We start from the raw sequence: 27,612 nt of genomic DNA on the forward strand, positions 1-27,612 counted from the left end.
AGGGACAGACTAACAAATTACCTGTGAAAACAGGGGTGTATTCAAAACACCCCTGTTCTTTTCACAACTTTGAACTCGCCCAACCTAATGGAGACCGCTGGGTCTAACTGTACTCAACGTTTACTGAATCGGTGTTTCTCCTATAATGATAACAACGAGAACCCCCGCCAGGCCAAAAAAATATTTTTTAATATTTAATATCCGAATGAATGGTAAATAGCGTTTGGGAGTCTCTGTGCATCGCTGTTCTGGTACGTGAGTTGTTGCCTGGGAAACTACTGGTAGCGTGGCTCCGTTAAAGAGTATGTTTGCGTAGCGAGTGGGAAAGAGCGAGCGGCAGAGAAGTGATGGTGGATGTGAGTGGGGCAGAGGAAAAGGTTAGTAGTAAGTTGTCAGTCTGGCAGTAAATGTACAGAACAGACTGCAGTGTGTCAGTTAATAAATGGTAAAAAGTCACGTCTGTTGTTTCCCCAAATGCTGGAAAAGTGAAGGGGGTTAGCTCCAAAGTTAGCAACAATGGGTTAGCCTAACCTGAAGACGCAAAACAGAGAAATACAGAACAGTGGCTGCCGAGTTTACTGTGCACTCTGTCTCATTACATTATGTACAATTTTAGTCGACCAAGATATTCTTTGGTTGACTACAGCCCTAAAAATAATTTATAGATAAAAATTGTTAGTTGCAGCCCTGCCCACCAGTGGCTCGGTATGTTTTGACTAATCAATAATTATGTTATTGTTATGTGGTACAATGGGCAGGTATGAGCTGGGACCATTTTCAATACTCTCCTACTGCAATATCATCATAGTTTATAGTGAGCTGCCGAAAAGGAATGCACAGACGTGAAAACATGAGCAAACATTATTCAGTAAATGCTCAAGCTGCAGAGATGGATGTGAGATAACCACACACACACACACACACACACACACACACACACACACACACACACACACACACACACACACACACATGCACACGCACACACATGCTCTCTAACCTGCCATGAACTCGTCCAGCCAGCCAGCCCCCCGTGTACCGGGCGTCTTTGAATCTTCCTTCTCCCGTAAACTTGTAGGAGGCTGTCCGAGACATTGCCGTCAACCCCGGTGACGACCCCTGACCTCCGCCACCCAGCACCTGGTCTATCTCCTGGTTAATAGAACGCAGCCACTTGTTCTACAAAGAAAAAGAGAAAACAAAAAAAAGAAGTTGCTGAGGGAGATACGGCAGTATGAGACAGAGGCAGAAAAGATTCTGAAATACGAATCAACAACAAGAGAAGCTGGAAAGTGATCTTTGAACCAGGGGAGCAGGAGTTGGTGTGATTAGTGATGTGTTCTTCCTCGTCCAGCCTGTTTCACAGATTGCACTGCACTATACCAAATTACAAAAACTCAATGGTCACACTATTTAATGATCTCATCTATGTCAAAAAAACCTTCCTTTGAGAAAAATTGGAAGGAAAAGTTCATGTTTATTAATGTTTTTATATCAGCTGGGCTGAATTAATACATTTGCTTCCTAGTTCAGTACATCATATAAACATGTGTCACTTCTGCTGTTTAGTAACGAGGCTGAAACACCAATAACGCAAAGACTTGATTTATACACAGATTCCATCAATCTTATCGCCAAATTTCTTAATGCTTTTGTTTCTAAAATTGTAGCTGCCATTCAGATTCTCTACTTCACTGCATTATGTGCATAAAACTCCTCGGATGAAGCTTCAGTAAGTGTGTAGCGAGTGTATAAACCATGAATGTACCTTCTCTTGTGGTGTTGAGGCCACCAGGGTGAAACTCTCCTCTGGACACGTAATTTTGATGGCATAGCTGAAGACACACAACGCAACGACAATAATAAACTGAATGTGTATAAAGATGTTCAACACACATGGTACAAAGTGTTTTATAAGATTTTTTACAAAGTTAGAAGAGTTTAGTTTCCAGCAGGTTGGTATAAAGGTGTAGACTCTCAGGTGTGTCTCAGGTTTAAGTTAAACCCAAATCCCTTCACCAATATATTTGATCTATTTCCAGAGCAGACACAAGTATCAACCTGGCAGCGAGCAACCTCTGAACCAAGGCTGAATGTTCAACAGTGCTGTAGTGCCTTAAAATGCAGTTCATCCACTGGCCACTAGATGCTGAGTCCATAAAAATATTCAGTCAAAAGAAGTCAATGAATAGAAGAAGTTTGGTTTTCAAGAACTAATTTCACTTCTTCTAATGTGAGTTTCGATGTCGATGTGAAAAATGACTCACAGATTTCGGTCCTCTCACTCTCAGCCGTAGTGATTTGCTGCTTCCTAAACAGTTTCAGCTCCATTCAGAGCCGCGCCCATCCCCATTGTCCAAATATGGATTTACTGAGATGTAATTTCCATCTCCAGGGATCAAAAACACCTTTTATGGGCAACACCAGACACTGTGTCCGTGTTTCGGTACAGTTTGTGGTATCAGCAAACCAGGCCGAAGATATAACACTACATTATTATCACTTTATATGTGGGGGTGAGTGAGATGTCTCATTATTCATCATCATAAACAATGATGGCTCACTGATTATATTAAAACATCAATGACTCTGTGTTCCTTACTTTCGACATTCATAGTTTGGCTTTTCAAAAACAATAAGTGAGCACATCAAACACAAACTCACAGTCCGCCGCTGTTCTCAGTGACCGGTTTCACCCACAGACAGGTCAGAGGGTAGACGTGATGTGTGGAGAACTGAAGAGAGACACAGAGCGGCAGTGGTTAATGTACTTCTTCACATTTTCTGCATATGTAGGATGTTGATACTTCTCACATTAGGCAACCTCACACTGTCTGAGATTACCAAATTCATGACTTCAGAGATTACCACATCCACATGCAGCATGTGAGTTCCACAGAGAACCGCCGGTGTGATTTCAGTTTTATAATATGCTCGTGAGATGAAGGAATGCTGAATGAGATGTCACTGTGCACCCACTTCCCATTTCTATTACAAAGTCACATATTTGTCGGTTGTTTTCTCAACAGAGTTTTGACCTTTATGGTATTTATTTAATTGTACAAATCATTATTTCTTTGTACAAATTCTTGTACAAAGGTCGTATCAAATTCTAAACCGAGTACCTACGTTCCAGGCAGCAATTACTTTCAGGCAATTTCAGTATGTTTTGAAAATCAACTTGCAGACGTGACTGTTGCTTGAGGTATGTAGGTAATCTGTCACAGTGACACGTTACTTTTCACCCCAAGGTTTGTTTTTTTTCTCTACTTCATCTTCATGTGGTGCTACTGCTGCATGTAGAAAAAAATTAAACATCTGAGGCGAAATGTAAGAAACACTCTCATATCATCATTTTTATGACATCCATGTTTTCTTAATATTTTGTCTTTTAAGTTGAATTTTTCAGAGCTTCCTTGAATGCACCACAAAGAGTTTGAAAATAGTCCCGTCTTGCAACTTCCACATGCTGATGATGGAAACTTATACAAATAAATAAATAATAAAGTGTTCACTGTAATTTATTACCTATCTTGAGTAAGTTTCAAGTCTCTGCAAGCTAATTTTCACTAAATACTGGAATTTACAGAAAACAAAGGCTGCCTGGAAGGTAGGAAATGAATCTAAAAAGTTACACTTTGCTTCAAAGAACTCAGCAATAACGGAAAATACAGTATATGTGATTTATAGTTAATGGCCCAAAAAACATGCAAAGTCTATGATACGCTCCTTTCAGATTAGTTTAATCTTGTGTGGTTTAATTCAACCATGTTTAACTATTATATTAAGAAGGTGAAATGTTTGTAACCTGCAGTATCAACAATGTTTTTAAGATCTAATTAACAGCACAGGACATGAACCCAAAACCACAGACAGAGAGAGAGAGAAACAGGACAGGTTCAACACACCACCTCACACCAAAAAGAGACACACAAACTATTAGACCTTATCAAGGGTTCAGCAGCAAACTGCCTAAAAACAAACACAGAGAGTGGAGAGGGAGAGACACACAGGACAAGGCGACAGTAAATATGTTATCCTCCAAGAATGAGGAAGTTGTCATCTGAGCAAAACGGTGACGGTAACGTTTTTCTTGTTCAGAGCAGGTGATGCTGACGTCTCCTGGAGCAAGATGCATTTGACAGCCAAAATGCAGCGGTGAGTTGCATCCTTTTACAGGCTATGTGCTACTGCAACTATGACCTCTTAATGTTGCTGCTACAAACACATCTAAACCCAAATCCACACACAAACACACACACACACACACAGCAGCCTGTTTGGCAGCGGCTAAAGCTCAGTTTGGGCACAATCTGTTATCAGGACAACATGCATTAAATAAATATTAACACAGGACGTCTGTAATGTTTACGGGCCGCGGTTTTATGCAATCAGACCGTACAATGTACAGCTTTCTTTACAGCTTTTGCAAAACTTATTTCCACAATGAACAAGGCTGCAATATGACAAATCTGGATATTCATTAAGTTTGTCTTCCCATATTGATATAAATTTTTGGGTTAACGGTCCGTTTAACATTACATAAAGTCCTGTTTGAATATTCATTTATTTGCTTACTATTCCCATGTGAACCTGTAAAAAGTGTCAGCACTGAGCAGAGGCCAGCCCACCCATGCTGCCGCAGCACAAAGCTCACATGATTTAACTGGTTGGTTGGAGGTGAAGTTGGGTTAACTGGTGTCACATATACTTACAAAGCTCTGAGAGGGAATGGCACCCTGAGTGAACGAAAGACACAAATATAAACTTCATCTGCAAAACATGTTAGAGGACCATAAACACCAAGAAGACAGAGATGAAGACTGATATTCAGTGGAAGCGTTGTCTGATCTGAACCATGTTTCCAACGGCAACATCATCACTGTCAGCATCATGTTCATTTAAAATTATTTATATTAAATGTTTTGATTGCTGTTTGGATTTAATTGTTAATTGAAGGACACCATGATCACATCAATCATGACTTCTCTCATCAGATGTTACCTCTAAGGAGCTGGAAGAGGCCCCAGTTATTAAGAGACAGTTTATTTAAGTATCAGCATTAGTCGCCCTGGACCTACTGCATACTACCTGTAACTATCCCTTAAAAATTACCATCATTTAGTTCATTTTGTACTGATTCTCTGTGTGTGTTTGTGTGTGTGTGTACCTGTGTGTGCACCAGCGCGTCGTTGAACAGTATGAACCAGTGGTTGGAGAACCGGCCGGCGTTCTGCAGAGTCAGAGACCTGTTGCTGCTTTCACACACCACACGACGCTGCGGGAGACGCAGAACCTCCTGACAAACACACACGTATAACACACACACACACACACGTTAAGAAGCTGAATAGATTCAAGTCAGACACAACTGCTGCATGTATCTATTACTACCTCAACATACCCCTTTCAGACAGTAGACGCACGTGTGACGCAGGTCTACTGAACACGTGTTCAACCTGCTTTTGACCCATTTATGAGATGTCACCCTAGTTCTTACTGTTAGCAGAGAGTCTGCAGTAATTCACACACTTACTGATAAACCTGAGAATTACATAGAATAGTTACCAGTTTCCATTTCTCATCTCTGTTTCTCTTTTTGGAAAGTTCGTCAAATGACATTTAAACATCAGTATCACTTAATTAATTTCCCTTCCTTGTAGCAACATCAGTTCACCAAAACCGGCTAACACATGTTGACCCATATAGAATTACTGTTCCACTGTAGAAAACTGTCAATGAAGACAACTAACGCTGTCATATTTGTCATTTAACAGTCATACTGCTTAGCTTTTATCTGAATACCTTTAATGATGTTTCACAAAAGTTGACATTTTGGGGATACATGGTTTCCATTTAAACACTGACATATGCAAGAAGACTCTGAGTTTTCACTTCAGCTTGGTAGAACTTGCAGGCCAAACCCCCAACCTTTCATTTAACCTCAGCTATGCATATATATAACTATAGTATAGCTATACTTAGAGGATTTGACTGATAAAGCTTGTTGTTCGGGGCATTCTGTCCAGGGCAAAAATCTTTTTGTGACTAATATCTGATTAGAAAGGAGCACACAGAAAGCAGGGACGCCAGTATATCTAATTTGGTGAATACAAGCGCAGTAGCTTAAGAAATTTAAGAGCTAAGAAATGATTTACAAGAGCAAACTGTCTTCTATGTATTATATTTTGGCGATGTAAAATCTCTTGAGGATTTGTCAGCAAACCAGTACAGAAAAGACAAATGTGTGCAGGTTAAAAATAATTAAACACAGAGTTGTTCTCACAGTATTTTTTCCAGAGTGTGTCTTCCAGAAGAGGAAGGTGGTTTCAGCCTCCTTCTTCCTCCTCAGCAGGGACAAAGACAGAGACTCATACTGACAGCTGCCCTGATGGAGGGACTGATACTCTGTTGTTAACTGGAGGAAAGAAAGAGAAGATGAGAGAAAACACATTTTAAACTTTTTTTTTTTTAATTTTTGAACATACAAATGAATCCCCTCAGATACAGTACGCTTTATCAGACTACTGGAACAACTCAAAACCAGAGAAAAATATGAACTAGTTCAGACTCAGTGTTGACAAACTCCGTCTGTATGGAGACTGACGGAGACGAACCCGGCTGCCTACAGAAAAATGAGGAAGAGGTTGAGGAACATTTTCTAGTCCACAATGTAAATATAATGAGGACTAAGTTCTTAATTTAAAGAACTCTCTTTATCTCTGTCTCTGCCAAGGCTGGATAATCCTCTGATTATTACACTGACAGTAATACTTACAATACAGCCAAAATTACTCAATGATGGGAAATACAGAGAGTTGAGAGAAAGTGAAAGAGAGATGAACAAGAAGTAAAAGAGTGTTTGAGTGAAAAAAGAAGCGTGATGAGAGAGTGTTTCACCCTCACCACATCATAGCAGGCTGCCAGTTTAAGCAGAACTCGGCCGTACTGGTGGAGCTGCTGCAGAGGCCAGTACAACAACGACACCAGATCAACATCATCGCCGGCAGACTTGTTTGATACACAGAGCTGAGCGAGTATCGTCTGCTGAGAACCTAAACACTCACTGGACACAGACAGACAGAGAAAGACAAACTTTAAACTCTCTTTGGACTCAATTATCTTGAGTACTTTCATCTAAATATGTGTTTGCTTTTAGTTCAAATTGTCTGTTTTAATATTTCCTGCTGCACAGGAAGTTGTTAAATCTGAATCTTTTCCTGCTCAGACTCAGATTTCGTTCTGTTGTTGGAGCCCTTTGTGGTGGGACTTGGAGAGGGCACATTCATGTCTCTACATTTTTGGGGTGCAGGGAAAAATGAGGCAAGCAGGACTCCTCGAGTGAGGACATAAAATGAAAAAAAAGGAGCTTACAGTGAGAGTTTATGGAGTGACTGGAATCCACCCATCACCTGGAAGTCACCTACTGAAGAACAATACCTGGACGGAGAGAAAGAGAGACTTTAATTGGGATTTTTATTTTAATTCACAATGTCAGACCAACTGTGCTGTTATTATTACAGTTACATCATATCAGTGGTGTTCTTACTATTGTTGACATGTTGAAAGGAATTATTTTCATCACTCCTTCACTATCTATTGTCAACAGAAACTTTGTAGCTTTACTGGCTCTGAAATCAAACCTTACTGGTTTATGTTTTAGGCTGTTTTCAAACCTGTCTTGTTCAGTCCGGTTGAATCGGACTCTGGTTAGTTTTCCTGCTTGTTGCAGTTGGTTTGGATAAATCTGAACACAGCAATCGTACTCAAGTGTAGACCAAAACAACCATATCAAGATCCTTTAGAGGAAGTGGTTACAAAGTGTTGCTTTGCATGCTGGGATGCTGATGAGCTAAATCAACAGTTGCTAGCAGCTAGTGGGAGAATGAATCGAGGTCCGACCTGGACTAGCAACAAAGTATGTTGCCTTATTGATATTTGGGCAGACCTTCTTCCTCCTCAGTCTTGCTCCTGCTCCAGATACATCTAGTCAACACTCTGTCATGGAGTTTAGTGATGCATTTTGGTTTGTTTGAATTTTTTCAACATGAAAAGAAACCAGACCAGGTGGAAAATGCAACAGGTTTAGCGACTCATCTACTGATTCGTACCAGACGAACAAACTCTTGGTTTGAAAACAGCATAAACACCCATGTGACAGATTTCTCAAGTTGTTCCAAACGAGCCCAGAGAGCAGCAACTGCATGAGTTGTGAAACTCAGGAAAATTCATTCACAGTTCAAAATAAAACACAGTATTCATACAGACGTATGCAGTCAAATGCAGTACAGGTACAGTATACACTGTTATTACAGTGGACATGATGTGATTTTAACATTGAGGCAAAGAATATGAGCTGGTATTTAATCAAACTTGTTTATGGCTGTTAAATATATGTGTTAAATATAATCATAAATATCATCATATGTAAAACAATTAGAGCTATAGTATTTGCCTTTGAATTGCTTTCTGTTGTATGAGACAATGATCGTTTCTGTAAAAACTGGCAGTTATTCTACCCACAGACGTAAAGTGGGATGAATCACGTCAAATTCATAGTAAAAACAAGAGAAAAACATGACAGTGAAACTGGGAATGAAACAAACTAAAAGAACTGAAAACTGCAAGAGTAGAGGAACTGAAAACAAACAAAAACTACAATAAAATATACACATAACCTTTAAAATATGAGGATGTGTGTCCTAAACTTATTTGAGAAAATACAGAAACTGTCAAAAGTTTGGACACACTCCCATTAATGAGAAAATGTGTCCAAACTTTTGTCCGATACCGTTCAGTAAAGATCATTTTATGCCGAGACAAAAAGTTGAACCTTACTCTTTATAAATGTCCAAGAAGTGTTCAGTGTGCGTCAGCAGGGGAAGGGAAGTGACATCACGGCCCTGCACGTCATGCAGGAAGTAGCTGAGTGACGTGGAGTGTCGACCGATCAGGACGCTCAGACGAACAAGACGCTCACAGAGAGAGAAGAAGAGATGAGTGCACGGCTCACCTAACGACGGACTCGCGCTCTCTGTGGGGTAGAGCGTACACACACACAGACACACACAAGTTTTCATTTACATTTGAGAGGAAAAGGGTAGAAGACACACATTCAAACTATTCATTATTATGGACTGCTGTCTGCTTTACTCAATAATTCACACCCAAAAAGTAAATATAAACAGAATTTTAAAATTGCAAAATGTTTTACTATTATCATACTATTAGTCAAATAACTTCCCGGACTTGTGAGTGTTATAAACCTCTGGTGTCTGCTAAGCCTTGAAGGGGACATATCGTGCTTTTTGTGATTTTCTGTTATTTTTATACTGTTATAATGTTGGATGTCGATGTTAAACATGATCAAAGTTCCAAAGCTTGAGGTGAACATGTGTAAAAATGCTCTGTGTAAGTCAAAAGCCTTCGTTTTCAATGTTACCTTTACTTCCTCCTCATGATGATCTGATTGTATCGACAACCTCAGCCTTTGTTGCGAAAGTCATTCAATAAGGAGTTTTTTGAAACTGTCATGCATGCAGATATTCCATGAGCCCCAGAATATAAACACAGACCTCGAAATGTGCACGATACGTCCCCTTTAATACGCTCTGTCATTCCAATTTCACTTCCTGGATTGTATTTCACTGTCTCACCTGAACAACACGTCTCCACCGACGCAGCCTTTTGCGCTGTTTTATCAAAGGGCTGTTTTTAAGTCTGAATACGAGCTAACACTTTAAATATGTATCTTAGTAACATTTTTCTCAACTGTTAGAAAATCAGCACCACAGGAATTAGTGGTATTAATCAAAGAAAGACGGAGAGCAGACACCCTCTCACCTCTGTTAAACAGCGGGGTCATGAGCAGCTTCCTGACGCTGCTCAGCCAGCAGTAGAACTGTCTCTCTCTGGAAGCCAGTTCATGGATGGCTGAGATGAAACCCATGACGTTGTGATCTGCCAGCACTGCACAGCTCTGACCACCGCTGCACACCCTGCTAACGTAACCCATCTACACACACACACACACACACACACACACACACACACACACAGAAAAGAAACAAAAGTCATTAATAGTTACAGCATGGAGATGTTTTGGTTAAGATTACAGGTGTGTGTGGAGGTTGGTGAGGCTTTGGTGAGGCTTATATTAGGTTTGAACTTCTCTACTCATAATAAGAACGCAGTAACATTAACATGATTAATGCTTAAATGTGTCTTTGTTGTTTATTTTTTGTTGAACTATGTATTAATAAAACTGCACTGGATGTGTGTGTTTGTGTGCTTCTTTGTTTTCTTTGATCCACACCAATCAGCACCTAATTTTACATTATACACCCACAAATAGCACTTTGTGCTTTTTTGCAGATTTAATCATAACCAACATCTCAGAGCTTGGATTCAAAACACTCTTCTGCTGTGCACTTCAGACTTTAAAGTGACTTCTTCTCTCGTCCATAATGTTCCATCATTCCAGTATTTTATGGTTTTTCTTCTGTTGTTTTAAACATTTTTTTCATCAACTTTCTCTGACTTTCCATTTTTGTTCTGTTTATTTCCTCTAGCTGAAAATGTAAACATATCTGTGTCTGTTGTGATGATCCCTGCCAGCGCCACACATGTCGTTTCTTAAAAAGAACACTTTTTCGCTGTCAGTCTTGTTGAAAGATTAAAAACAAAAAAAAAAAAACAACAGTTGTGATTTGGACCTACGAACCTCCACGCAGAAAGGCAGCAGGGTGGGTCTGACTGTGTAACTCTCTGCCCTGTTAGGTGACCTCTGGCACGACCTTTGACTCTGGTATGAGCTCGTCTCTTGCTGCTGGCCGCAGTACAACAGGACAGGCTGGACACAGTCTCCGTCAGCCAAGAGGAGGGAGTGGCTCTGACCGGCTGACACGTCCCACGCTCGAAGACCATCAGACAGCTATGGTGGCCGTCCAGAGACAAAACACAGAATGCTATCAGGACATTTACTAACTTTTTGTAGTTGTGTTACTGTAATTACAACCACTACAATAAACAATACATTTATTAATTGGTCACACTTGAGTCCAGTTATTTAGCATTTATAAGCAGTATATAAACTATTAACAAATGGTTTCACACAGACTGCTGCTGCTCTGCTAACATGGAGCTTCACGCCACAGGAATCACTGAACTAAGGTCAGTAAATAACAGGTGAAGAAATAAGCATTTAAGGGAATTAATTAATGTATGACTGAACGTGTGAAACAAGTGAAGTGAGTGTGAATGACTGAATGAATAAAAGAATAGACATTTCTGTACCTTAGTCTGTTGCGGGACAGTGACAGGACTGTTGATATGACCGAGCTGTCCGCACATGTTGCTGCCCCACGAGTACACCTGTGACACACGAGAGCAGTTAGTTCGTCTGTGTGTGTGTGTGTGTGTGTGTGTGTGTGTGTAAGTATGTCTATGTTTGCAAGGACCAATTTGAATTTTGGAACCAGAAGGTGAGGACATTTTGGCCAGTCTTGGCCAGAGTTTTGAGCTCTCAGGTTTAGGTAAGGTCAGGGTGAGGGTTGGAATAAGGCATGTAGTTGTGATGGTGAAGGAAAAGGATGTAAAGAATACACTCTGTCTGTCAATGAGGGTCCTCACAAGTATAGAAGTGCCGTTGTTCGTTTGTGTGTGTGTGTCTGTGTCTGACCTGGCATTGAGCGGTGAGAGCCAGCGAATGGTGCGACCCTGCGGCGACTTTTATCACTTCCTCGCTTGTCAAAGAATTAATACACAGAGGCTGGAGTCTGGAGACACACACACACACACACACACACACACACACACACACACACACACACACACACACACACACACAGTTAAGTCCAGTCTCATGGATTTCACTACATTTCACATCATTTATTTATATTACATAGTATCTGATCAATAAAAGAAGTATATAATAAAAGAGGTTTTATGGGTTGGTAATTTACATGTTACATATGAAATAGTCTTATTTTATGTAAAACAGAAATAAAGTGTAGTTAGCGAAACACATTCAATGTAATAAATATGACATTTATTGCATTAAAATCAATTTATCGTCATTATACAGTCATTTAATCAAACATTAATTTTGTACTATACTGTTCTCTGTCTTAGTGTATAAGAATATGTTTATACAAGGGGGATATATTATGTGTGTGTGTGTGTGTGTGTGTAAACAGACCTGGCAAGCTGATCTCCATGGCCCAGTTGCCCCTCAGACCCGCGTCCCCAACTCCACACCTCTGTCTCCAGAGACGGCAGTATATCTCCTGCCTCCTCTGGGGCTGCAGCCTGAGTCCGACCCGCAGACGATGGCCCGCAGGCACAAGGGCGCCGTCGCCGTGGAGACCCTGAAAGAAAAATACATGATCTAATGGTGAGATCCTGGTTGCAATGTTGTTTCAAACAACTGAACCATCACCTACTGGTTAAATTTGAGCATCTGTCAAGACTGCAAATGAACTTCGTGCGTCAGGAGTAAAAACAGCCACAAGAAACAGAGAAAAGAGATGAAGTGTCTCATACAGCAGCATGATGAAGGAAACAGCAGACATGGTCATATAACCCGCACACACCCTGACAACTTATGTGAGCTCCTCTGAAACCAACTTTAAACATTTTATCACCTCGCTGTTGTAAGCCTCCGCCAACCAGTCAAATTGCAGTTCCATGTTTGTCTAGACTCACCTAATATTTGTAGTGAAGACTTTGAGGGAATTTAATAAAAGGTATTAAGTGTATTTTCCTTGCATGTGTTCAAATGCTTGACCAATAAAGCTGATTCTGATAGAACACAAAATTGTAGCCATGATAGATGTGGATGTTGCTGCAAAGAAGCTACAAATTCTAAAACGTGGATGCTTCACACACATCTTCAACCCGGCAACAGAGAGGATCAATACAATCACCACAGTTTCAAAGTGGACACCAAGATTAGTGTCAGCAATTCAGTATCTGACCATATGTGAAATATGGTCACGATCTCCCCTTCTGTTCCTGAGTTATGGCGTTGAATAATGGCCAGAAAAGAGTTTTTGCAGAACATTATTATGTCACAGTGAAGTTGACCTTTTAGATATAACACATCATCACTTCATAATTTTATCCTATTAGATAAAATTAGATGAAACTTTGTCATAATTAGCGTATTCAGTCTTGAGTTCAAGTTCTTGAGTTCATCCTTGAGTCCAAGTGAACGTTTGTGCCAAATTTGAAGAAATTCTCTCAAGGTGTTCCTGAGATAACCCGAAAACATAATGCTGTTGCCAGCACAGAGGCATAAAGAGCCAGTAATCCAATTCAATACAACATTATTTATTCCTGTAACAGATACACACAGTTGATAAGAAAGAAAGAAAAATAATAATGTTAATCACAAAGCTCAAACAGTGAGCAAGGTGAAGCTGTCAAGGTGAGGTAAGCAGGCACAGAGCAGGAAATCACAGAACCAACAACATCAGAGGAAAGCAGGAAGAAATAGAAGAAAAAACAAACTGAAGCTTAATGTAATGAACTTTAAAAAATGACAGCATTAGACGAGTTGTGTAATAGACTGAAATAACTACTAACTAAAACTACTAGAACTGACAAATAGTCTGTATGCTGAGTGGTTTTGTACTGACTGCTGAGACACTTTCATTGTGACACTCTAGCAAACCAGATAAGGAGAAGTTAGTCTACTGCGTCTCTTAATCACCAGTTTCCCAAAAGGTTAAAACATGCATCTGCCTGTATTTTTGTTCCACTGTTGTGATACACTTCATAAAGTCTCCTGTGGATGCTTGAAGAATAAATGGTTAGTTGAGAAGGGTTTATAATATTTGTTTCATGGCTTCTGCAATACAAGTTATATGTGTAGTTGTTTTCATTTTCTCCCAATAATAAGTTAATTGTCACCTTATCTCAAAAAAGCAAATATTTAATCTCAAAAAGTCAAATATGGTTTTATCATGTGAGCATGCGCATTCAACTGATTTGAGCTGATAACATCAGGTCACTGAGAACTCATTACTGTTCCTTGCGTCAAAGTGAAAGGCAAACAAACAGAAATTGCATTGTGTGTTTCTGTTGCAGATAACGTTAAAATGAGTCATCCTTCTGCGTTTCAGCGAGTCTGCTGGTATTGTTAATTTGACTGGGGCCAGACTTTGGGCCTCATGCAAGAACCACTCGTACAAACGGATTCGTTCTCAAGACAAACTTCATGCAAAATGAATACTCAGTTCATCTTATTGTCATCATCATCATGGATTTCCAATTTAGTGAGAGGTTTTTAGATTTTATAATATTTATTTGAATATTTCAGCACAGCAACTTCTATGTTTCAATAGTTGTAGGAAAATTCTCTCAGACAGCTGCCTCGAGGTCTTTATGCAGGTCTTTGTCCAGTATCATCTTTTGCACCTGACGTGTAAGAATCACCTACTGCAGGTTATACAATATTATTTCATCTGATACCTTCATGATCGTCATATCCTCCTTTACCACCTCTCATATTAGACATGGACCGCTCTAGCAGACGGTATATTCCCTCTTTATTTCTGTCACAGTTCAGCATTGTTCTGATGACACACTGTTGACTGCTCTACTATTCATATTTTCTAATTGTTTTGAGTCCTCTAACGCCACTACTGGCACTGCTAAATTCATTATGTTTTTGTCTGCTGATTTCTAAAAGCAGGACTTAAAGCTCTGCAAGATGAAGTTCTTCTTTTTACTCCTTGATGACAAATTTGTGAGTAAGACACAGAAACGGAGCAGAACAGGAAGCCTTGTATGGTGCTGTGGATTATGCTAATGATCAAACCCATGAACGTGCACCTACTCATGAACAGACGGCATTCATCAGGCTAAAACAAACCATTGTCTGGTTAAGAGAGTTTGGTAAATCTGACTTGGAAAAATCGTACAAACAAACCTCACAGAAAAAAAGAGATTTTGGATAAGCATAAAAAAATGTTCTTGCATGAGGCCCAATGTATGGCTCTGTTTACACCTGGTATTAACATCCGTCTCGGGTGATCCGATCACAAGTGGACAGCTCTATGTACAGGTGTAAACAGACCCAAGATGCATTGAGGACGGATTGAGATCCGATCACTAAGACCACATTCGGAGGTGATCTGGGCCATTCATTCATTCATCAACCATTCATTTTTCGCTTGTCTGTCTAAAAAATACTTCAGAAGCTAAAACCTTACTGCATAGTTTCTTCTGTCCTGTCAAATTGATAACGACAGTTTTTAGTTTTGCTACGCTGCTAAACATAATGGAGCTCAGGATTTATCAAGAGGACGGCTGCTTTACTCCAAACAGTATAAACCTGGACTGTGTGTGTAACAGATGACCTGTTGGATGTGTAGAAGATCGCAGAACATTAATTAACATTAGATCCTGACTGATCCTGTCGGCATGTCGGAGATTTAAATAATCAATGAAGTTATGCTGCTGTGTCTTGTGCGTAAATGCGCACGCAGCTGCGGGGAGATCACTGCATCTCTCTCTTTCTCGACGCGGAATATTCATATATATCCTAAACATGTATCCTGTTATCAAACAAGTTGAACACAGCTTTGGACGAATAACGAACGAATTTGGTCTTTGAAAACAGAAATGATGTCCGTGTTTATTTGCACATAGAGAAGTGAGATCCGATCACAAGTGGTCACTCAGGACGCATGTGGAGACGCATGTTAATGCCACGTGTCAACAGACAGCTAGATTACAAGTATGTTACACCACTCATGGGTATTTATTTCATATGTCAAGGCACAGGTGCATCATGCCTGATTCGCAGAGTAAGTGGTGCATTTTCGTAGCCATGTGTCTCACGCAGGGTGCACACAGAAACTATTAGCCATGTTTGTCAAAGACGTGACAACTAACTAAAACTACTAAAACTGAAAACAAGTCTATGTGCTGAGTGGTTTTGTGGTGATTGATGAGACACTTTCATTTTGACACTCCTGAAAGTCCTGGCAAACCAGAGGAGAACTTACTCTGCTGCGTCTCTTAATCACCAGTTTCCGTAAAGGTTACAACATGCATCTGCCTACATTTTTGTTCCACTGTTGTAATACACTTCATAAATTCTTCTGTGGATGTATAAAGAGTACATGGTTAGTTGAGCTATGAGAAGGGTTTATAATTGTTTCATGGCTTCTGCAATACAAGTTATATGTGTAGTTGTTTTCATTTTCTCCTGATAATAAGTTAATTGTCACCTTATCTCAAAAAAGCAAATACTGAATCCAAAGACATCAAATACAATTTTATCATGTGAGCCTGTGCATTCAACTGATTTGAGCTAACAATAATATCAGGTCATTGAGAACTCATTACGGTTAACTGCGTCAAAGGGAAAGGCAAACAAACTGAAATTGCACTGTATGTTTCTGTTGCAGATAACATTAAAATTGGTCACCCTGCTCTTCGTTTGACTCCTTGGTAATAAATCTGTGAGTGAGACACAGAAACGGAGCAGAACAAGTAGCCTTATATGGTGGCATGGATTATGCTAATGATCAAATCCCATGAACGTGCACCTACTTATGAACAGGTGGCATTCATCAGGCATCAGATCCTTTGAGACAGACACGTAATGGAGAACATATCTCCTGTACTTACTGATATTTTTTGTAAACAGTATATTAGAACTTTAACCCAAGTAACGTAAAAGGGAAACTGAGTTCATCAGTGTATTTACATCTACAAGTTAGGGCTGCATTGTTTAATTTTGGAACTCAAATGTCTGAGATGAAGAGTTTTTATCAATCCGTTTGTTCAGACCCTTTCTATTCCTACCATGAGTGGGTGTTCCAGGCAGGGAGCGTCTCCTGTTTGGTCCTGTTTTCCCCTTCTGGTTAATATCTGTGAGACTGGAGCTCTTCTGCCCCTGCAGTGCCTGCCTCTCCTTCTCCAGATAAATCCGAACCTCTTCCGAACACACTGGGGAGGAGGAGGAGTAGACCCCGGCCACTCCACCGCTACTGTAGGAGAGAAGGTCAAGGATCAGGTGGCAAATACACTGTAGGTGAGAGTCAATTTGGCATGTGGATATTGAGGGAAAATTGACCTTCAGTGTGTTCCTATTACACAATGATTAAACAAAAATGAATGGAGGGCACTTTTCCACTTTTCTGAGTAATATGAGTCGTCTGGCCAAAAGTGTTACAAAGACAAAATAGTCATGCTGGAAGGCGGGAAGTGAAGTAGGCTATCACGTGGGAGAACACAGAGTAGACCAGCAATAGGAGAAGACTCAGAAGGGCTTGGGACAACTTGAGAGATTGTTGCAAATACTGATGTCCAGAAAGGGGCAAGAGAAGGACAGGACCAGAACAAATATAAGAGTGGCAGGAGCTTGGTGACGAAAACACGTTGGGTCTATGTTTAGATCAAATCTAGCCAGTCTACATCTGGTCCAGTGAGTCCTATGAACAATTTTGCAATGAATCACCACATGTATGACACAGATAGAGAAGCAATGCACGCTGATCAGAAGGACTCTCAAAGTTGGGTCACCTATAGCACCACCTATGTCCTGGGACCAGGCTGCTTATAAAGTAACAGACACAGGGGATTGTAGTGCAAAAAGGTGGTTATAAACTGTAATGATGGCCCCTCTAAGATCAGGGTCAACGTCTAGAAGAGCATCAATAGATGAAGAGGGAGGGATAGAGGGGAAATCAGGATAACACTTGCGCACAAAGTTCCTAACCTGAAAGTGTCTGAAACGGTGAGATCTTGGGATAACAAACTGATCAATAAGTTGCTTGAATGAGGCAAAAACGCCATCTACGTAAAAATCTTTGACAAAAGCAACACCCTTATTGCACCATGATTCAAAAGCATTATCATGTAGGGAAGGAGGGAACAGTGGGTTGGCGTGAAGGTGGGCCAAAAGGGAGAGATGTTGGAACCTGTAATGTTAAATAAATTGCCTCCAAAATTTAATACTGTTGGCAACAATAATGTTATTGTTGCACCTGGGGGGTGGGTCTGTGAATGATAAACATAAAAAAGCAGACAATGATAAAGGGGCGGAGGAGAATGATTCAATGCGGAGCCGGGCCAGGATGGGGTCAGGGGATTTAAGTTTAGTCCAATATAGTATCAAGCGGAGATTAATAATAAAACTGAAAATTGGGCAAGGACATACCACCTAAGCTTTTGGGATTCTGTAATATCTCCTTTTTCCCTCTTAGGGTTCTTACTGTTCCAAAAAAACTGGGAGATAATACTGTCAAGTTAATGAAAAAAAGGTTTGGGAATGAAAATGAGAATGCACTGAAAGAGATAAAGAAACCTAGGCAGAATATTCATTGTGACACAGTTTATGCAGCTGGCCAGTGGAAGGGGGAGGAGAGCCCCATGCTGAAAATCTTGCTTCAAGCGTTTAAGTAAAGGGGTGAAAATGAAGTCAAACAGGTCATTAAATTTCTTAGTAACACAGACTCCCAGGAAAGTTAACTTCTCCTGGGAGATCTTGAATGGAAACATAGTGAGGGGGGAAAATCTTGGCTGCTGCATTAACAGGCATGAGTTTGCTTTTACCGAAGTTCACCTCATAATCTGATATATTACCAAATGCATCCAATATATTCAATACTTAGGGAATGGATTTATCTGGGTCTGCCAAGAACAGAAGTAAGTCGTCTGCATACAGAGCTAATTTATGCTTGACTCCTCTCCTTGTAATACCCAACACATTCCTATTCATCTTCAGTGCTATTGACTCTCTTTCTTGATTGTACCTCTACAACTTATTTTATCACAACATAGATTACAACATGATTGACAATTTTCTTAGACTTTCTTGTCCAAATAAAAGTGCTTCATCGTCAACTAAACTTGGTCTTACTTGTTAGTTTGACTCTTAATCGGCATGTCGTCTTTGTAACTGGAAGTGAAAATATCCGTGGAAGGAGTTGAAGAAACATAGCTGTCATCTGGACGGAAAGATGAATGGAGAGAAGGGAAGAAAAACAGTAGCAATAAAATAAATTAAATACTAAAAATCTGCAAAGAACGGAGTAACAAGCAAACAATGAACAAATGAGCTAACTACTATTAACAAATAGCTAGGACAACAAAGAGAACAGATCACATAAATCTAAGAACAAAAAACAAAAGAACACACCTATGGATAAAGAGATGAGAAATATATAAATATAAAAGAACAAACATGCAAAGGAACAAACTTTAGAGCATAGGACTGCACAGAGGAAAAGGGAACAGATACATCACTAACCTGAAGTCTGACTGCTCAGCGAGTCGGTATCTCCAGGTCCGCTGGCATGTCGCATCTCTAATGAGTGACCAGACAGCTTCTGGAGGAGGTTCTGAAGCTCGAGCTCGTCATTAAAGGAGTTCTTGTTGGCTGTCCAGCCTGACAGTGGTTGGGATTTAGGGCTGCCGTCTGTCTGGGTTAGAGGGTCAGCGTGCCCTTCGGACTCCAGCTTGGTGCCAGCGGGAAGATTCTCCCTGTTTTGCGATGGAGGAAAGGAACAGAGATAAATGAAAATAAGAGAAGGACATGAAATGCAAAAATGTTAAAACTGAGAAATAAAAGGGAGAAGCATAATATTCATAATACTGTACTGTATAGTGTTAGATTTGCCGTCTTCAGAGTATGGACATAGACCAGCTCCAGACCCAGGGCTGCTGCCAGCAGATCTTCCCCCAGGTCGGAGCCTTTGTCTGGGTCTTCTTCTTCTGGGGGACATCTGGGAATAGACACCAAAGAAGGGGATCAACCAGTGCTGAAAACACTCAAAATCATTTAAATGAGCACCAATACATGTAGAAAGGAACAGTATGATGTAGTGCTATAGCTGCTGAAACATATCTCAAAGATCCCATAGCACCACATCACAACAATGACTAGTTTAAAAGTCAATCAATGACATTTTTACAACCTCCAGATTCTGTAATTTCTCTTCTAGAAATGACAGATTCCAGGATGTTGAAGCTGATGTAAAGTGACAATTTTATACTACTAATTGTGTTCATTTTTTGAGTGTGGTTTTCATCACCAGATTTCTTCAATTTCTTCGTCTCACGGTATGTTTACCTCGGCTGTCATGACTTCAGTTAGCTCCACTCCCAGTGGACAGTAGTGAGCATCATCAACTGCAAGGGGCTCCTCCCTCTCTGTAGATGAGTAGCGAGGTGACTGACCCTGCTCCTTCTTCTCCGGGGGTTTCTGCGTAGTGTAGTTCTGCTGAGGTAAACTCCGAACCAGAGCCAGGCTGTGGTAGGCACCACAAGCCACCTGTGGGAAATAAACAGAAACAGTAACACTGGAAACAACATCTTATTTCTGTACTTTTAATGTGGCAATGAAGATATCAGGAAGAGCAACTACCTGGATCACATGTCTGCCTGCCAAGTGCTCCACCTGGGCCAGAAATAGAAAATGATAAATTATAAAAATATACTGTTCTGTCAATCCATTTAGTCTTACACAGGCATACCTTCTGCGGTCTCCATACGGGGAAGGTGTTTGTGACCAGGCCAAGCTGGCAGCCACTGCCCCAAGCCCACAGCTCATTCTGGGCTGACAAAGCCAGGCTGTGCTCACGTCCACAGGCCAGATCCACAACCCGAACCACCACTGGAGGAACGACCTCATTGTCCACCACAGTGACAGGACATGGTTCTGAAACTAGCACAAAGCAAAGTGTCAAACACATACATATAAAGAGTCTAAAGGCTGTTTGAGGGGATTTTATGACAAAAGTAGACATATCTTTCTGATACTTTTTATAATCTAACTTTGATTATTTCCACATTTTCTGTTACCACAGCTGCATCCGTTACAATCTTATTGTAAGTGTCATGAAGTGGAAAGTATTAGATCTTTAATCTGCTCCATGTTGACCTCACCACCAACAAGCTCTACAAGCACCAAAAAATACACAGACCTGCCTGAGCACACTGGTCAGAGTTCTTGTGGTTTTTAGATAGCTTATGTTGTCCTGGCATGTATTAACATCTTTTCAGATCAGGTACAACACACTTTACACGGCTACAGTATATAGCCTTCAATGACACAATAACTGACAAAAAAAATTAATAATAAACAAATAAGTGAAAAGAAAAGGAAAATTTGAAGAAGGACCATGTGTTTAGAATAAACTCTAAATTTCTCTAAATGGATGTAGGGAAAGAAAGAAGGAAGGAAGTGAGGAAAGACTGAAGTGAGACAGGAAGGAAGAAAGCTAAGAACGAATGAGGAAGAATATAGAAGCGCTGAAGGAAGAAGGAGGCGAGGAGGGAAGACGACTCAAAGGGATGTAGGAAGGAATGAAAGAATAAAATGAGAAAGGAAGGTGTTGACCAACCTGTGATGTTTGCGGTTGTGCCCCTCTCGGTCAGCCCACACTGTCCTGCAGTGTTCTCCCCCCACATGTAGACGTTTCCCTGTTCGCTCACCGCCCCACAGTGGAAACCGCCGGCAGCCACACGGACCACCGTCCTCCCCAGCAGGGACTCCTCCAGCACCGGAGCAGAAACTGGAACGCTCAGACCTCTCCACAGCAGCTCACCGAAAGAATACACCTGACCACCTGGAAGATGGCAACAACTGAGTGGAAATGGCTAATTTTGATCTTGAAGCTAAGGGTAGAAATGTTTTTATGGTTTAATGTGAATGGGAGGAATGTAATTGTTGAAGATGTAATGATATAACCACAGCAAGCTCAGTTCACACGAGCAACTTGGTTTCAATCTGCAGCTACAGATGCACGCAAAAGAAAAATCATCCTTTGCGATATGGATAAAATAGAAGATGTTCCTCTGGTGCTGTTTTTGGAAAGAACTTGTTTATCTAGAGAGAAGAACTCTGAACCACAAATACTATTAATACCTAGATTAGGGGATTTCAAACACAATATAATGTCCACACTCTCTCTCACCCTGTGATAGCAGGAGTCCATGGTGTTCTCCCAGCGCGACCTGCAGGACGCACTTGGACAGCAGCACTCTCTCAGGGCAAAGCTGCTCACTGGGGCCCCCTGACTTCCAGATGTGGAGCAGTCCTCTCTCTGGAGGTGTGGGGGCCCGCTCATCAGCAGGGCTGCAATAACCCACACAAAATTTATTACTAACATTACCCTGAATTGAGCCTGAAATTTTAGACATAACCTGCCCTCAACCTAACCTGACAGTTATGGCTGAACCTAACAATCACCAGCCTGGCCCAGACACAACCAGACATTTCTTCTTTAAAGTATTTTTTCAGGCATCCGTGACACGAAAGACAATTATCTGAACGACAGATTAAATTCCATCTAATTCATCCATCAACCACTAATTGTTTTGTTCAGCTCAGGCCCAGACATGCAGTTATGTGTCGAGGAAGGAGAAAAACATTGTAAATACCTGAACGCCAACAGTGTAGACAACACTGATATCTGGCAAAAGCCTAAACGGACAACTTATTTTTTATTTAAGAAAGATTACAAATGTGAAAATATGTTAAGTATAATTTTCCTAAGTCAGAGATCACTCTGTGCACAGATGAGGTTTATTATCACTATATTCTGAAACTAGAAGATACAGATATAATTTCATTCTCTTATGTCCTTTATATCATGATTTATGACAAATATTGTTCAATATTGTTGAGCTTTAATTGAAGCCTTTTTGATAATGTCTTTGCATTTTCTGAATATATTTCTAAAGCATGGGATTGGAGGAGAAAAGTAACATATGATAGAAAAATTCCTCAGACTCTATTCTATATAGGTTGCAAACTATCGGTCTATGAAGTGGATCAAATATACAGTGTTTGGCACCAAGAGAACAAAAGACTGAAGCACACCGATTAATTCACAGCCTTTAATTATGCAAACAGACGTTTTGACATTAATGTGTCTTCACCAGAGTCAAAGACTGAAGACACAGTTGTGTTGAAACGTTAGTCTGTTTGCACAATTAAAGGCTGTGAATTAATCGGCGTCCTCCAGTCTCTTTTGTTCTCTGGAAGTCTGCTGTCTTTGAACTAAGAAGCACCTGATTCAGCTGGATTTTGCTTGAAGACATGCAGAGAACACTGTTTCATACAGTGTTTGGCATTGATGGATGCAGATTTTGTTTTGTTTGGATTTGTGTGTTGTGTTTTGTGCTCATGGGGCTGTTTATATATTTGTTGTTTTTCCATTGTGGGATATATCTCCTGGAGCGTTAGTTGTGGGAGGTTTATGTTTACGTTTGAATGGTGTTGATGTATTGTGCTGCTGGATAATGGTGGGTTTACATGCTGGAATGTTTGGTTTGTTGTTAGTTAATATGCCTGAATAATCCCATGAGGGATGGGTCATGTAAATGACTGGATACAAAAATAAAACTATTCATTCATTCATTCATTCAATATTGAACTGGACACAAATATATAGCAGAGCTGCAACACTGAGGTATAACACTGAATGAACACTCTTTCATTGTGAGTTTGATATTTCTTCACATTAAAGCAATCGGCCATCATGGAGTTCAGCCATCTCATTATGAAGCTGTATATCAAAAATTACAAAAATTAATTTGTCGCATTTTAAGTTTAAATTCTCAAAACCTCAATAACTGCTAAAACGTATTCAGTAAAGCCTGACTGATACTGACTGAGGCTGACCATTTAAACATAAACATATAAAACCAACAAACAACAAACAACTGTGATTAGTTTGTCACTTGTAAATGAAATGCACGACTGCTATGAAAGTCACTATATACAGCAATTAAAGCTTAATTGTAGGGCTGCAACTGGCAATTATTTTCATTATCAGTTAATCTGTCCATTATTATCTCTCTTAGTAATTAGTTGTTTGGTCTATAATGTTAGAAATTGGTGAAAAGTGTCAATCACTGTTCACCAAAGCCCAAGATGCAACCTAAAACATCTTGTTTTGTCCCGACCAACAGTCCACAACCCAAAGATATTCAGTTTACTATCATAGAGGGCTAAAGGAACTAGAGATTTTGGCATTTTATTTTTTCTTAAAAAATGACTCAAAATGATTAATTGATTATCAAAACAGTTGGCACTTAATTTTCTGTCAATCAACTAAATTATTAATTGACCAATTGTTGCAACTTTACTTGACTGTTATATACTGAGAGAGCTCAGTGGTCGATATAATCTCACATCTTGCCCAGATGAAAGGAAACATGATTTCAGTGGCATCTTGCTTTCGTATTCAACATGTTTCCAGTGGAAACAGGTTAGTGATGAGATATAATCAGGACAGGGGCAGCACAAGAGTGTGTGTGTGTGTGTGTGTGTTTACCTCTCCTCTCTGTTCTCCATCACTTCAGATTATCTGTTCCGCAGGTCAGTGAAGGCATCATTATTAACATTTTTCCAAAGCTCTCGTCTTCAGTTCACTTCCAAGAATAAATCAGTTTGCAAGAAACAATTGAGTCATCTTTCCTGTTTTGACGCCTCTGTGGTTCATCTGGTTTCAGGTGCTTGTTTTCTAAGAATCACCTGTCAAAATAACACAGTAAATATGTGTATTACTTGACTTGTCTGACATGTACAATAATAACTAGCATTATTCAGGTCACTTAATTTAGAGGACAATAGTGCTGACTGTTTCCAAAGTAAATGATGAAATGTTGAAACTGATTTTCAATCATCAAGAGAGGATAAACTTTCATTTCATACTAGTATGCTACAAAAATCAACACTGAAACTTGTTTGACTGATCACAGTGAATATTTACCCACCTTATCATTGTTACGATGCACTGAACATCAATTTAATCAACCATATCATTAAGTGTACAGTGCAAATGATGCTTGTTAATATCATGATATCAGTTTGACAACTCAAGGTCCAGGTTTTTCCGGTGCTTTCAACTGCATTTTACAGTCATCACCTCAGTAACCTTGAGTTAAAATTATATTGTGAAACTATTTCCAAGTTCAAGAATGCAGTGGTGGAAAGTAAAAAAGTACATTTACTAAAGTACTGTACTTCAGTACAATTCTGAGGTACTTGTACTTTACTTGAGTATTTCCATTTGATGCTACTTTATACTTCCCCTCCACTACATTTCAGAGAGAAATATTGTACTTTCTACTCCCCTACATTTATTTGACAGCTTTAGTTACTTTTCAGATGAAGATTTGACACAATGGATGATATAACAAGCTTTTAAAATACAACACATTATCAAAGATGAAATCAGTGGTTTCCAACCTTCTTGGCTTTTGACGTCTTACAAAAAGCAGTGTGTAGTCAGGGTCACATTTCAGACGTCTATGAGTTGTTAAAAACTCCACCAAATAGTGATTTCTCCCTCTAAACTTCTCACATGGTTTCACTTCAATAAATGTTCAAATGATCCAATATTTCACTATAAATCAAAGATTAGAGAAAAAGTCCAAAAACTGAAAACAGATTTGTGTATCAAAACTTTTCTACTTTCCTCTCCATTAATCATCTCACGACCCCTCAGATTTATCTGGTGACCCTTTAGAGGGGCCGGACCCCTAGGTTGGAAACCACTGGACTAAAGTAGCTAACTGTATATAAAGTAATTCAAAGTAATTCCACTTCCAGCAGCTACAACAGCAACATGCTGCTTACACACTGATGCTCCAGTATTAATAATCTACTGATGTCATATATAATAACATATTAGTCACAGGGAGGAAATGAGTACTTTTACTTTAATATTTTAAGTACAGTCTACTGCTAACACTTTATTTTTATTTAAGTAAAGGATCTAAATACTTCTTCCACCACTGCCAGAATAAACCACTGGGAGCGGGGGTGGTTTCTTTTGATCTTTGCTGGATTATTATGATCTGTAATGGCACCACTAACATGTCACAACAACCACTCAATGCCCAGTAAAACCTTTAGAGATTTTTGTGCTGCTACATGTTTCTTACGAGCTGACATTAACATTAAGTCGAAAGCTAATCCGCACAGTGGTCGTCTGTGTCTGTATCTATGGAAACACACAGCCAGTAATCACTAAAAATACATTAAAGTAAATTACACACAGACCTGATAGATTAGCTAATAATAGCCTGACAGACGTGTTCTGTCAACGAGTAAATATTTACAGACATTATTATAACTTTACACGCCTTTCTTGCTTAGTTTCCTTTCTTTTTTAGCTTCATTACATGTTATTTACCATTTAATTTAAACATGAGTTTGCGTTTGTTTATATAGCGCTACAGCTAGCTGAAGTTGGCTAGCTTCATGCTACTGCAGCTAAAGGTGCTAACTAAACTTACCAACCGTCAGTTTGTACTTAGATAAGGTAGAAAGTCGCGGAGATTTGCGATGCGGGGAAGCCTCAACAAGTCCGAACAACTGTGTGAAACTGTCACGGCAGCACTCCTGAGGTATGTGATCTTTTTATATTCAAATCAGTGCAGCGCAGTGGAAGCAGAAGTTGCCTTTGGCAGTTCAATGTTGTCGCTCTGCGATGGCAGCCCGGCAGGGACAAAAATGACGGCGGTGCCACACCTGTTGCAGCTGCTGTATGTCAGAGATGCTTCGTCTCAAGATCTGTGGATATCGATAATTATTACAAATGTGACTTATGTAGCAGTGAAGAAGACAAGACTGAACATCTATTTTATGAGTGTCGGTATATACTCACCATACACTCAAACCCACCACTCAATTAAGCTGGAAGCCAATAGGATGTAATACTATACTATGACAACAAACACCAGGAAGTTCAACGGACTGTAAACGTATATATTTAACTGGGAAAAGTCCACATCCATTAATCCAAGTCCTCAAGGTCTCACCCAACGTTTGAACTTTTCCTGATTGAATTTAGAAAGTATTTTGAGCATCCCCAGCTTGTAAACATTGAGAAATGGGCACATACAGTTAGTATGCTCCAAGATTTTTTTTTAAAGAAATCTGATTGTATTGCCTTGTTTTTCTGTTATCTTTCTAGCTATTTAAATATTATTACTTTTAACCTTTGTCTTGTTCCCTTGTTGACTGTATCAACAAACTGAAAAGGAAGTCATGTCCTTCATGTTATCTTTGTTTCATTATGATGCCTAACTGTTTTCTGTTAATGTACTATTGTCACACATGTTGTAAGTGACGATTTCTATAAATAAAGTGATGGGAAAAATAAGTGTGCTCGTGAGGCGATAGTGAAAGAAAGAGGATCCACTCTATCTCTGTTTCCAGTGTCTGACTGTCAGGTTCAGATATGTCCTCACCTTGTCTGCTTTATTTGCTTTGACTGCATACAAAACAGCGTTTGTCAATATTTCTTTACACTACAAAAACTGGATAAAGGATAGTTCATAAATAAACTGACAACACTTTGTTTTTGTATTCACTACTTCACCTTTATAATATAAACATATTCAGTATAACTATAGCTAGCTAGTATTTTGCACAACTTTTTTTTTATTTTTACAATCCACAAGTCTGGCCATGTATATAGCCTAAGTATTGTAATGTTCATAATGTATATAAGGTATATAGATTGAATTCCATTTACTTGACTTCTTATTTTGTTTGCATTTATTACTCCTAGTTCTTATCCATTTCCTGCACTGCTGTAACATGCAAATGTCCCCTCTGGAGATCAATAA

At 39.7% G+C, this 27,612-nt stretch overlaps 1 protein-coding gene across 4 annotated transcripts in view; it reads right to left on the bottom strand.

The window, feature by feature from the left end:
- LOC122992110 (alsin-like) overlaps window positions 1–26,480 on the bottom strand; it is a 48,268-nt gene extending 21,788 nt beyond the window's left edge. For 2 of the 4 annotated variants that reach the window (XR_006405986.1, XM_044365711.1), the window contains exons 1-25: window positions 26,275–26,480; window positions 24,306–24,505; window positions 21,939–22,099; window positions 21,366–21,590; window positions 20,496–20,686; window positions 20,387–20,419; window positions 20,093–20,293; window positions 19,621–19,745; window positions 19,271–19,503; window positions 18,881–18,968; window positions 16,822–17,006; window positions 12,200–12,368; window positions 11,681–11,777; window positions 11,296–11,373; window positions 10,724–10,933; window positions 9,844–10,015; window positions 8,839–9,034; window positions 7,375–7,440; window positions 6,907–7,066; window positions 6,287–6,418; window positions 5,171–5,299; window positions 4,716–4,739; window positions 2,665–2,735; window positions 1,769–1,835; window positions 1,001–1,179 (exon numbers count right to left, since the gene is read on the bottom strand). Coding sequence is in view for 3 of the 4 variants with exons in the window: in XM_044365711.1 (XP_044221646.1) it covers window positions 1,001–1,179; window positions 1,769–1,835; window positions 2,665–2,735; window positions 4,716–4,739; window positions 5,171–5,299; window positions 6,287–6,418; window positions 6,907–7,066; window positions 7,375–7,440; window positions 8,839–9,034; window positions 9,844–10,015; window positions 10,724–10,933; window positions 11,296–11,373; window positions 11,681–11,777; window positions 12,200–12,368; window positions 16,822–17,006; window positions 18,881–18,968; window positions 19,271–19,503; window positions 19,621–19,745; window positions 20,093–20,293; window positions 20,387–20,419; window positions 20,496–20,686; window positions 21,366–21,590; window positions 21,939–22,099; window positions 24,306–24,325 (3,212 nt within the window). In the remaining variant the exon portion in view is untranslated. The remainder of the gene's footprint in view (window positions 1–1,000; window positions 1,180–1,768; window positions 1,836–2,664; window positions 2,736–4,715; window positions 4,740–5,170; window positions 5,300–6,286; window positions 6,419–6,906; window positions 7,067–7,374; window positions 7,441–8,838; window positions 9,035–9,843; window positions 10,016–10,723; window positions 10,934–11,295; window positions 11,374–11,680; window positions 11,778–12,199; window positions 12,369–16,821; window positions 17,007–18,880; window positions 18,969–19,270; window positions 19,504–19,620; window positions 19,746–20,092; window positions 20,294–20,386; window positions 20,420–20,495; window positions 20,687–21,365; window positions 21,591–21,938; window positions 22,100–24,305; window positions 24,506–26,274) is intronic. The other 2 variants (XM_044365713.1, XM_044365714.1) reach the window with 2 other exon arrangements.
- Window positions 26,481–27,612: the final 1,132 nt, after the last annotated feature.

Source organism: Thunnus albacares, chromosome 11, assembly GCF_914725855.1.
Source record: "Thunnus albacares chromosome 11, fThuAlb1.1, whole genome shotgun sequence".
Taxonomy (NCBI): Eukaryota; Metazoa; Chordata; class Actinopteri; order Scombriformes; family Scombridae; genus Thunnus; species Thunnus albacares.